General features: G+C 41.1%; 1 protein-coding gene across 2 annotated transcripts in view; it reads right to left on the minus strand.

The window, feature by feature from the left end:
* Window positions 1-11,214: 11,214 nt before the first annotated feature.
* Window positions 11,215-13,219, minus strand: part of BOD1L1 (biorientation of chromosomes in cell division 1 like 1) — a 37,373-nt gene continuing 35,368 nt past the window's right edge. For both annotated transcript variants that reach the window (XM_086611307.1, XM_086611308.1), the window contains exon 25: window positions 11,215-12,357. In XM_086611307.1, coding sequence (XP_086467433.1) covers window positions 12,249-12,357 — 109 coding nt within the window. In that variant the 3' untranslated portion in view covers window positions 11,215-12,248. The remainder of the gene's footprint in view (window positions 12,358-13,219) is intronic.

Genomic DNA, 13,219 nt, shown 5'->3' on the forward strand with positions numbered 1-13,219 from the left:
CCAAGATGCAGAGAGTGTTTGATACTTTCCTTCAAAATCAGGTTTTATTTTCCCTCCTGCTGGCTCAGCTGGTGTTGGGCGTTGACTCTGTCGCAGTTCTTGCTTGCTGGATCCTGGGAGCCTGAAAAGTGATTCCAGTCACATTAGAGTTAACTGCAAAAAATGAGGAATAAGGATGGTTAATGAAAAGTGGATTATATTTGCTTTGACTGGTATTTTCACAACTTCTCTTATAAACTTTACTCTCAGCGGCTTGTAAAAGTAAATGTAAAGGCCCCTTAGCCTGTGTCTAACCTGTCTGGATGGCAGTATGTTCATGTACTTTTGCCATCCACAAAAGTTCTTGGTCATGGCAAGAAGATTGAGAGGAGGGAAGAATGGAGCTGAAGGGAAGACTTTTGAAGAAATAAAAGGAGAACACAGGCTGAGAGAGAGGTCAGAGCCTGCCTGATCCAAGAGTATGCAACAAACTGATGAGGGAAAAGAAAAGGAAAGGGGGAGTGGAAAGGAAGGGAGAACTGAGAACTGAGAGGGACTCTGTGAGGGAACCGGAGGGCACAGGGTGGGAACAAACAGACATTGAGCAGTGAAAGACAGGTCAGATGAGAAGTGAGGATGGAGGGAGTTAGAACAGCAAAGCGCTAGCAATGGGGGGTCTGCAAAATTAGAGAAATGGGAAGGTCTGGGCAAGGTACCTGTGACTGGAATGGATAGCTTCTGATACACCTCCGAATCTTGTCCCTTTAGAAATTCGAAGTGCCTATAAACATAGATCTATGTTATCTGGAGTTTCATATGCATATATTGGATCTATAAACATAACACCGGATGGATTCAGACCTATGCATGTTACGCTATACAGCAGCTTCAAGAATAGTAAGAGTTGGAAATAGGTACTCCTGCCAAAACGGGTGGCATGCCACCTGTGCTGGTCCGTGCCGCGGAGCAGCTGGGGAGGAGCAGGTCCGGCTGCCCGGGCAGCGGTGGCCCCGGGACGGCCGCACTGCAGCCCCCGCTCGCTGCTCCGCCGGGCTCTGGGGCCTCCGGGCGCGGCCCCCCGGGCGCGGGGTGCGGAGTGGGGCCCGGAGCGCGGAGCGGGGCCCGGAGCGCGGCCGTGTGCGCTACCCGGCGGGCACCAGTTGCCATCTAGTGGCTGTTTCAGGACTATCTCTAGGTGGAAAACGTGTGGGGTTTGGTTTTTTTTTTTTTTTTTCCCAACCAACCTGCAACCCAGCGGTTGCTCTTCTAGAGCAGATTGGCGTCCTCTGTCCCCTGAAGCCTCCTGAGCGACTCGCGCAGAAACATAGGGGCTGCTGAGGGAGCGTGGGCTTCTCCTTCTGCATCAGGCACGGAGTTTGGCATTGCTTTGCTACCAGGCAAGTTACTTGCTTGCCTTCTAGGTGGGGATTTTGCAAGTGGAGAAAGCTGGCAAGGTCTCTGTCCTGGTTTGGACCTCAGCCCTGCTGGGATAACTAGAACTAGATGATCTTTAAGGTCCCTCCCAGCCCAAACCATTCTGTGATTCTATGAAAAGGCCGTCTCCCTTGCTGGCAAAATGGCAACGCTTCCCAGGAGTTCAGCAGCACCGGGATCTTCACCTCTTGCTTGTAATGATTCTGGCCCCTAACAGATTATTGGAATATGATGGAAGTTTTTCCTCATTATATTATATTATATTATATTCACCCTTGCCAGACCCCAACCAGACCAAGACACGATATTCTAGCCGCTGGGCAAGCATAGAGCAAAAATTGGTCCAATGGATATGCTGCACTTTGGCTCCACACCATCTCTCTCCCCTGGTCAATGAAAACTGAGGAGCTGGTGCAGATGGACTGTTTCACGTCTGATGCCCTTGAGCAAAAACAAAAGTAATTTGACTTCTTTCACTTCTTTAAAAGCTTCCAGTCACTTTCTTGTTCTTTCTTTCTTCTTTTTTTTTTTTTTTTTTTTTTTTTTTTTTTTTTTTCCAGAAGGAAAGGAGGCATAAAAGCTGAGAAAAATTGAGAGAAGTGTGAGAAGAGGGAGAAGGGTGAAGGAATGAGATCTGGGAAGGGTGCCCCGTATTCACTGGTGTCTTTGAACAATCCCATTTTCTCAAGAAATCAAATGAGCAAATCCCAGGAGAAGAATTAGGTGAACTTAGAAAAATGATTTTTTTAAAAATAATGTTATTATTTTCTTAAAAGGGAGACCGCTATGAAGGAATGGAAGATTTTTTTTTTTTCTCTGTCTCATAGAGTGCCTCAGTACAACACATCCCTACATCCAGTACTGTGGTAGAGTTTGCTTATCTTTGTGTTCACTTGTGATGGATTATTCCATTTTGGATTATTGCCATTGTGGTATATAATCATAGTAGCAAATATTATCCAATTGTTCTTTAAGTACTTAGTGCTTACATCCCATTGCTGTTCTCAGAAGCAAAACTTCCCCAATTCTGAAAATACAATAAAATCGTATGAACATCTATTACGAGGTTATAACGGTAACTGGACAGTGTTTTGCTCATGCAAGAAAAATGAAGCTAGCAATATGTCTGTAACAGTAAAGCTTTGGGAATGTGTTATATGGCACAGCTGCCTTTCTCCTTTCTTGGCTGCACTTGAAGAGGCTCCTTGGTCTGTTAGATCCAGGCTAAGGCAAACTAATGTATACCTCGAAAGCTTGACTGCAGGGCGAAAATATGAAGCCTTTGTATGAAAAAAAAAAATCATAGATGTCTTAACAGTGGAAAACCCCCCTATTTTAAAAAAAATGCAGAACACTTTCCTTGTTTTATATGTATTTCAAAACAGAAGAAAACTTTGCTTTATGTTTTTTTCTAAGTTGAGGTTTTCATGCTGTTCTTACTTTTTCTTTTCTATTTTTTCAGTAGGGAAAGATGGAAACAAAATACGTGACACACTGAAAGCTGAGAACAATAACGATTTTGATTTTTCACAACAGAAAAGTAACAAAACTAGATTAAGTAAAATGCAAGTCTTCAAGCACCCGCCTGTAAAGAGGTATGGTCATATAGGAAATAAAAGGCATAAATTGCAACAGAGAATTTCAAGTTAGAAAAAAATGTTTTAAATCTAATCAGCAACAAGGGTTAGGTGACATGGGGGATTGTCATCACTAGAGATCTGTAGGGTCTGGTTAGACATCACACATTTGGAATAACCTGGAACAACCTGCCTGCTGGATCAGCCAAGTCTTTGCCTCCTCCCAGGACAGCGGCTACCAGGCAGCTGATTCCAGAGGTGCTGGTGCCATACCTTCATAGAGCAACGAACTAACTAATTATGACCTCCATCCCCCTCTTCGGCAGTCTCATCACACCTGCCGCTGCAGGGAGCGGGGAAGGGGAAGGATACAACCTCCCAGCACCTGCCCTGGGCCCAGCAGCCCCTGATGCATATCCCTGGAGGCTTCTCTCTTTCCCTTTCATGTTCAGGCTCTGTTACCCAGCCCTCTTCTGATCTAGAAAAGAGGCTCACCAGGAGCATGCTCAGGAGTGCAGGAGTCCCCTTTTACTCTGATTAAAGTTTCCCCCAAAAGGCTATTTCCTGTGCTTGAGGGCTGAATAGAGTTCTAAGTACAAAATTAGTTGAAAGAAGTTTTACCATCTTTTTTTTTTTTCTTTTTTTTTTTTTAAGTGGCCTAATATTGCCTGTTTACTTAGCCTGAAAAATCCTGGCTGAATAGAGTTAAGTAAGCACTATATCACCAAGCGATTCTTAGGTCTTGTTTATATAAAAAGAGCAGAGTGAACCTATCATTGTCTGAAAGGAAAGTCATATTCCAGATCTCTGCTTGCTTTGGGCACTGAAGCAGGAATGACTATTTAATTTTAACATTTTTAAACTTATATACTGAAACTGGTGCTGGAGTATCATGAATGTGATCACTGAGCATTTTTCTCTTATGTATTCCACTTTATTCATTTATCGTAATATATGTTGACTGACATAAATCATTGCATAGCATGTGTGACATGTTACAATAAAATCTAGAAAAGGCAGGGACATCATTAGAGGTTTAAGTTGTCCAGCTGACAAGAAGACTGTTAGCTTTGATATTCCTCTGTTATTCTCAGTTTCATCCTCAGTACATGCACGGAGGCACAGCCAGTATCTGTGCTGTCTGGCTGAGTGACCAGCAAAGGAGTCGAGTTTAGAAATATGGCTCAATTTTGGTCCGTTCATGTGGTTCAGTAGTGAGGGAGGACCCAAGTTACACTGAAATACATGGTAGAGCTTTTTATACTTTAGCTCTATTCCCACGGGCTGATCACGCCAGGTAGGGGCTGCACTTTGTGTATAGCTTAGCTGGAGCCATGTATAAACATTGTCTTTCCATGAGGAAAAGCCCCAAACGGAGCTCACTGTGACTGCAGCAGGTATGTAATCTCCAAACTGAACTCATGACTGACACAAAGGTTTATATTTCCCCAGTGAAAATCATATTTATTTTCAGTGTATTTGGTGACATTAGAGATCAGGGCTCTTGGATAGCTTTTCTACACTACAGAGTACCTCAGCTTGCTGCTAACAGATGTTGAAGGTAAGGACAGAGCTGCACAGCCACAGTACACCTGTGTCTTATATTCACTGTTAACTCTCAGCAGAGTTATGTTAGTGCCTGTGAATGCTCAATAAATAAAAGCTAAGCTAAGCAAACAGCAAGCACAGGGGTGATGTTATAGCTACCAGTCTCAGAAAAGTACTTCTAGTAATTTTTCAGTACTTGCCTTTCACCTCTGCTTTCTAGTCTGTGTCCACTCTACCCATCGTACCCTGTACAGCCTGTTTTTTACGTTGTACTAATAAAGATCCAGATCTCAGTGCTAGCAGGGATCGGTAAGTAACCCGGTCTGTCCTCCTGCATAGCCGAGGTCATTGGTTGCCTCTCTTGTCATTTCTCCATCACATCCGCACTGAGGTTGCAAGTTTCACAAGCGGTGGTTGTGGGGTGTTGAAAAAAGTGCGTTAAAAAGCCAGTAACATCTCGCCCTGCTGCTCCTGCTTTGCCTTTCAAGTGCCAGTCATCTTGCTGCCAACTCAAACCAAATACACGAAATAAACAATAAAACCTTGTCACCAACAGGTGATGCATTTTTTTATTTTTTTAATTTATTTTTTTAATAATCTTAACATAAGCTGTTTCCAACATGGGAAAACTGAGCTGCCCTGACCTAGACTGTATCACTAGAAAGCAGCAAAGGAATAATTCCCACAATACTGAGGCCACAGAGAAACAAGGGGCCTGTGATTATAAGAGGATTTACATTAACAATGATTAATATTGTGATATCTTCCTTGGAGGTAGATACCCACTGAGTGTCACACCACCTCAGCAGGAATCCTGCACAGTGCCCAGGGAAGCAGCCAGGCTGACCAGATGCCTGGTGAGATGTTCGAGCGGGTCAAGTAACTCTTCAAAGCCTGTTTTAACACCTAACTTGGGTGGAAGGAGATGCCTCGTCCTGTTTAGGAGCCACATACCTGAAGTCTACCTTGGAATTAAAAGCCTAAGTGTTTCTTTTTGACAGACACTGAATGAGACGGTGGTACATATATGTCCCTCACACCCATTTCCTCAAAGTGCTGTGGAGTGGAACAGTCATCTGGAATGTGGACAGTGAGATCCAGTCCTCAGCACCTGCTTCAGCAAGTAGGACATGTCATGGGATGTGAAATCTATTAACAGGAGAGAAAGTAGTACTCACCTTCAGACACCCTACAGCCCTACCTTCCTGAGATGTGTGGGTTCAAGTCCCCACATGCTCTAACCACAGCATAAAAAACCCCTTCTTTCTTTGTGTCTTTGGAAGAAAGGTCAACAAAGGTCCATCCTTGGTGAAACCTAAGCAGAGGGTAGATATAATCCTCCAGCACTACATGCTTGTCCTCGAGGTGCTAATCCTAGATGTTTCCTACAAGACAGTGCTGTCAGCTTCCAGGACAGCTTGCTCAGCTTTGTGGATTGCATCTGAGGATCTAAGTCTCCTAATACAGGAAGCTTTGGTGCTTTGTTTGGATTCCTAACATTTTTAGAGAGCCAACTGTCTTAAATTCGAATGTTTCAACGTTAGATCCAGTTTCATCTCTGAGCACAACCCTGACCTTTACATAAGTTTTAGAAATGGGGCTTCAGTTCCTAAATAACCCTGAAAAATATTGTTCCATGTCAGAATTTAAAGCATCCCACTAGGGGAGAACCCATTGCACCCCCGCAAGTCATTCCACTGTTAAACTACCAGCACTGCTGAGAAGTGGCACAGAACAGTATAGTTAATTTAAATTTGTCTGGCTTCAGGTTTCAAAAACTGCATGACTTCTTCTTGATACCTGGTAGACAGCAAGGATCTCAGATCAGCCGGATAATCCATGCTTCTTGCGAGAAGCCTCCTGGTTTTGTCACTAGGAAAAGATAAAACCCACAAATTAGCTCACTGTCCATTTGTACACCAATTACTTGATACAAAGGTACCATAAACGCATGTGAGAGCTAATGGTGCACCTGGATGGCTGACTTAAGTGTACCCAAATCCACGGTCCAATGGAAGGGTGATTCCACATCCCCTCTCTGCCACATGGCCACCATCTTTGTGTGGGCAGCAGTATTTGCACAGTCCCATCAACAGCTTGTTTTGTAAACTGGCCACATTAAAAACTACCCTGCAGTTTTGTTTCGTAGAGGAAATTTCGGGCTTCTTGGTCCAGCAGTCTGTGACTGTGCAGCTCAACACTGGCATGGAGGAAGGCACTGGCCAAGGGGCAGGAGAAGAGGGAAGGTGAAAGGTGCCTTGCAGGCACAGCCTGACCATGAAACCCCACCCTGGGCTAATTAAGTGCATAGTCAGTGCCAAAAACCTATTCCTGCCCTACTAAGTTACGGCCATTTCAAACCATATTTTCCTTCCCTGGTTGTTTGGCAAGAGCGTTATGTTCCTAGCTTTAAATACAGCTATCTAGGGACTCCCAGAGAGACATTTATTTTTATTATGTTTTTCTTTTGGACTTTATTCATAAAGCCAGCAAGGACAAGAACTAAAAAACTGAAAGAGGAAGGGAGTTCAAATCAGAAATAGCCTTTCAAGGAATTTTGGTGAAACATCAGAATCTGGAATCAAAGACTAGAATGTAGATAGAATTTCCTTGGTGTTTAAACTTTCATGTTTTAGTAGAAAAAATACCCTGCTTTAAACAGACTCAGGATTTTTGAGAAGCTGATGGAAGTAATGGAGTGTGACGTACATAGCTGGGACAAGGAATCTACTGGAAGAAGCAAGCATAGTATCTTTAAGAAGTTGCCAAAACCTGCAGAAGGCTGACATGGGCAATTTGCTCTGAACTGAAGGTACAAGCAAATGAAATAGATGGAAGTCTGTTGAAGTCATGACGATAAGAGTCTTCTGAGCTGGTATATTGAGAATACCTAAGTTATCAAGAGCTTGGAATAAGTGTATGCTATATGAACGTGCAGTCACCTTTGTTCAGATGTTCACATTAAATCTTAAAACTGAAAACATTTCACATGGAACAACTTTAATGGGAAGAGAACAAAAATCTACCAGTTAAATTCACTCTTTACAATATAAACAGGTACAGCTCCAAGGAAATCAAACGCTGTTTTGGAAGGACATGTAGAAGTCACTCAGTGTATCCCAGCTTCAGGGCAGCGATTCTTTTCAGACCAGTGACTCTCATCATCACAGATGTCCTACTACCTCTTCCAAAACCAAGGAGTGACCAGAATGTGTGGTGGCAAATGATCTTTTCCCAATGCAGAACTTGATACAGGTGTCAGTCGACTTTGACCACTTTTAGTGTTGACACCTAAGCCTGTTATTGGACTTGGATCATAATAGACGTCTGTCGATAGTCAGCATGACCAGGAGCATTTGTGGCTATCGGTCGTCAAGTTTCATGGGACAAATTTGTACTGAGTTTCTGGACAGGCGAAGGCAGTTCAGGACAGTATGCAGCCTCTGAGGGATCAGGGCCAGAGGTTGTTCTGTACACAGGATGCTCTCAGAACACAGGTGAGAAGAAGAAACAGTGGACGTCTGTATTTGGGATGGATGTCACAGACTAAAAAAAGGAAAAAACAACAACTGAGAAATAGATGTGTTACTAGAGAAGCTGTTGGAATAGAAAATGGAGGCGTTCAGAGATCTGCCAGCATCAGCAAAAACTTTGCCCCAGCTGCTGAGTGCACCTACTGACTTTGGATCAGGTTCTACAGGGAGATTTCACCAGCTGCAAGCGTTATGAGCTTGCCAGACCCCATCAGAAAATGAACACCACAAATGAACTTTTACTGATGATCCTTTAGTTGGTTTTAAAAAAAACACCACCACAAAAAAAACAACAACCAAAATCCATTTGTGTGATTTAAAATCTATATAGCAGATAACGCCATAGTATTTTAGGTTGAAGACAGTAAAGAGATGTAAATAACCTTTAAGTAGAATGCACTAGAAAATATGGTGAGATACTGACAACTAGCCAACAGCCAGCTGGTTAACACGGGCAGCTGACGTATGGTAAGCAGGATTCAAGTTCTTGTTCTGTAAAGCTCAGCAGGGGGACTTGAACTCTGTCTTCCACCAAGACGCCTTTGGTTCACTCAATGTTTTAATACTCAGAGAAATAAAGTAGTTTCAAGAGAAGGAACTGGAAGAAAAACCGGCTGCTGTAGCATTAAAAAATTGCCAAGTGATTTAGACATTTATTTGGGTTGCAGGGTAGCCATGTTCTTGCACTAAAGGTGGCAAGAAACTGCCTCAAACAAATCTCTCCATTTCAGGACATTCTGTTTCATCATGGTGCAGAACAGCATTTTTTTTCCTGAACTCTCTAAATTTGCATAAGGTGAGAAAACATAGTTGCTTTACATATATGTCAAGGTTCAAGTTGGACTGCAAGTCTAACTTCTGAACAAGATGGATGTGCCTCCTCCTGCACCCAAGGGAAAAATGATTCCTCTGAGTCCTCATTTTGGCTGGAACTGAGTTAATTTTTCTTTTTAGCAGTTAGAAGAACTCCGTGTTTTGGTTTTAGTCTGGGATTTGTTATGAGAAGAACGTTGATAGCACACTGCTGTTTATGGTTGGTGCTGAAACCTCAAGGATCTTTCAGCTTCCCATGTTCTTGCCAGTGTGCAGGAGCACAACAGGCTGGGGGGAAGCATGGCCAGGACAAAGGGCCAACAACTCCCCTTATGATTCGAACTTACATTTAGGATTGAGGGCCAAATTGACCAATGGAGTAATCCATATCATGGAACCTCATGCCCAGTATACAGATGAGGGCTGCCCAGGAAGTTGCGCACTCTCACCTTCTTCAGATCGCTCTTTTCACGGCTTTCGCTTGTCCAGGACTTCTCTGTTTTGGGATTGATTTCTGGGACAGGTGAGGTGTTGAGCAAATACACTGTACAGCACTTGTTTGTATATATTAATTTTATATATTAACATTTAATGTTATTTTTTTTTTTTTGTCATTACTACTTTAATTTCATTACTAAATTGTTCTTATCTCAACCCACAAGTCTCTTTTTTCCCCTTTGACTCTCATCCCCATTCCCTGGGGGTGGGGGAGGGTGAGCATTTAGTGGCCAGTTGGGTTAAACCACGACCTTGTGCCCTGCTCCTTCCTTGCGCTCAGGAAGGACTCTGGGACATAAGAGTGTAAGAAAAATTTGTAAATTGTAAACATTCAATGGCAAAGTTATGCTTAAATACAGCAGACCACTACCATACTTGTAAAGTGCAATAGTAATTTAGATGACAGGCACTTGAAACTACTAAGCAAAGAAAAAAAAAACATTCCAAACACAGATTGACAGGGATGTGGCCTGGCAGAAATGTCTATTTTCTTAAAAATGAACAAGAAGATGCTATTCTCATACCATCAGGCAGTGAGTGAAGTGTGTGTAAGTTAGTTTGTGGAATTCGCACTTGTCCCCACCTTTAAGTAAAAGTTGCGCTCTCAGTGGAAGATAATTCCATAATTAAAGGCATTAAAGGAAGTATTTAATGAATGATTAAAGATATATTCCATAGACGAGGATTTTCCTAAATGTTATCTATCGCTAAGGGGAAAGACAGTAGTAGATCTTCTAAGCAGGTTATCTCTGAGAGACTGTCATTGACCTTCAGGGATGCATTTTCTCTACCAAGATCTTTAGACAACAGAGAGCCAAGAGGATCTAACACGAGCAGGAGCTTTGCCAATTATAACCCATCAGAAGACATGTGCCTGTGAAATAGGCAAATACAAACTGTACTCTGGCAGGAGAGGCACGACCAGCAGAGAGAAAGAAGAATAAATGACAATCAGTGGAAACTACCTTGGGAACCTCCTGAGCAATCTCACTCCTCAATTCAGGTGTAAGGAAACAAAACCAGCACAGATGCAGGGAATACAACCAAAAGTCTAGAAAGCACCAATTGAAAAACAAACAGTTCAGCTTGTTTGGCCTTACAGAACAAACGCTGAGAAGAAATCTACAATTTTGGTCTATGCATACCACAGGAGACAAAAAGGAAAAAAAAAAAAAAGAACATTCAACTTATCTTACAACTGCATATGAAGAAGTGCATAAACATTAGTGTTAGTAAGTAATATATAGGTTTGTATCAGCAGTGTGTTAGCAAGGTATATATTTGTATGGCAGCAGAGTCAAGGTAGAAACCAAAAGGAGTTGGGAAAATCTCTTTGCTCCGAAAACTTTTTTAGACTCGAGTTTGCTTAGGAAAAAAATTCTATGTGCACCTGCTTTTATAGTGTACTAAGCCTGGCAAATGGCGAGGTCCTTTCCCTACAGTTTATGTACCTAAAATATAAGCACCTTTAAACATTTAAGGACAGGAATCAGGTAAAGCTTATTGGTATGGCTCCAACCAAATACATTTGTAAAAACAAGTTCCACAGCAATACAATTAAAGGATAATAAAATATGGCAACTCAGATTTTTGTCAAACATTTTATAATTTTTATATAAAAATCTCAGTAAGAAACCAAGCAGACTATCTGACGGAAACATCTGCCTTACAACAAGTTCAAAAAAAACTCACAAAAGAAAAAAAAAAGAAAAAAAGAAAAGTAAAATTCCAACCCCCCAGAATCCTTTTTAATTATAAACCAGAATATCAACAAAACACTTAAAATAATCTCAGATTGTTTGGCAACTCATCACATCATAACAAGAGACACATTTGATCATAAGAAAAGTTTAACTTTATATACAACCTCACTTGAACATTTGCTCTTACCAGAGTTAATATACATTAAAAAAAGATTCTGGCAATAATGCCAGGTTCTATTTTTAATACCTGTGTATAAAATGTAACATAAAATGCTGAAGCTCTATAGTTTGGAGAAGTGACATTTGATTTCAATGGGTCCCTCTGTTGAAAAAGACAAATACTGAAAGAACAGGCATTTAGTTGCAAAATAGAACTGTTTCATTTCAGGGTAGTGTTGGCTGTGAATAAATCTAACCTAATACTATTTATTTCTTGAGGTTGGTAGTAAATTCACAAGTGAAAATATAATCTAGTTAAGATTACATTTTAAATTTTATACTTTGTCACAAATGTGAACAGAAAGGAGCCAAGTCCCTTTCACTATGCTAAACTACTTTAATACATGCGAGAAAAATACTTTACCAACTGTCTGAGCATATTTCAGAGAACTTCAGGTTTTAGACAGCCCTGGGGGAGCGGAAGGGACGTTTCCTACTGACATCTGCATAGAATGTAAAATATATAATTAAAAAAACCTAAGGTATATACTAAAGTTTACAGACCAATGCTTTCCATATAATAAATAAAATGTCCATCATTGATTAGATTCATACACAGAGTAAAATACAACCTATTTTTACAAGTTTATATACAAAGTGTATTAGTCGGCCCAGGGGTGCCTCATGGGTTGGAAGCATCTGCATTAGCATGTCACATTGGGAAATCCCAACTTTCCAAGTCAGTGATAAAATATATATAACTACTTTGTTTTTCACTCAGATACAAAGTAAACTTATTTTTCATCTGAAATAAATGTACATAATATTCTGTATAAACAATAGTTTATAAAGCTGTTTAAAATGTAACTTAAAAGTACTGCATTGATTAACTTAGAGCTCTGAAACAAGCACGTGCAAATCCCTTTGCTTTAAAAAAAATAGAAGCACAGATGTTTTGTTTTTTTTTCTTTTGATTCTTCCAAGAACAGTCTAGCTGGTAAAGATTATCGTTTTGCTTTCTTTACTGGTGTCTCCTCTGTTTTCTGCTGGCCTTTTCTCCGTACCACTGTGGGGCTGTCTTCCCTTTTACGCTTCGTAGGCTGCACCTTTAACCTGAAAAGCATTATTAATAATTATTTTAACAGAGGTAGTACCTGTAAAACAAAAAGGGTGGTCAGGCACAATCCTGTTTAGAGGATGGAACTTAATTGTCCATCTCTGACGAATTACCAGGATATATTATTTAAAAGCTTACTACTAAAACATTATATGTACCAGCACAGACTATAGGGAGACCTTGTATACTCCCATCACATCTTAGCAAGGTACTGCATACTAATTCTATTTGTGGGAGTGCTCCAGATGTAGAGTTTGGTGCTAAACCTCTCCTCCTTCCCCCTCTTTTGGAAAGACTTGTGGATTATAACAGAATATAATGAAAGACATTATCCTTGTATCGGGTCTCACAAAGACGTAAGAATAGCAATAGTGGCTTAAGTCTCACAAGAGGGAGTAAAGGGCAGACATCAGGTACTCTTAACTCTATTTAAGCATCCATATATAAGCCCATCACATTTCAGCTGCAACCAGTTACAAGTGTGGCTTAAACTCTTGGCCATTCATAACCATGTGAAGTAATTAACACGAGGTGAACAGTGACAGCTGATCACACGTTTCTGAGGTTCAGTTTGAAGACACTGCCACATTTCAGGGCGGACGACAACTAAACGTATTTGCCATATAACTCATTTTACAGGTAACCTACAAGATGCAACTCTGCATTGCATTTATTACTCCCTTGACATTTTACACTGTGATCTCGACTTTAAAAAGTGTACCAGGGAAGGAGAGAAAGGGAAATATTTTCAAAACTTGATACAAGGATTCTCAAGAGTTTCTCCTCTTTTATCAGCTGATCTCAGAAAGATCTTTGAAGTGTTGGAATCATGTCATATGTTGCTTTAACCTGAACTAC

The sequence above is a fragment of the Tauraco erythrolophus genome, chromosome 5 (genome assembly GCF_009769465.1).
Source record: "Tauraco erythrolophus isolate bTauEry1 chromosome 5, bTauEry1.pri, whole genome shotgun sequence".
Taxonomy (NCBI): domain Eukaryota; kingdom Metazoa; phylum Chordata; class Aves; order Musophagiformes; family Musophagidae; genus Tauraco; species Tauraco erythrolophus.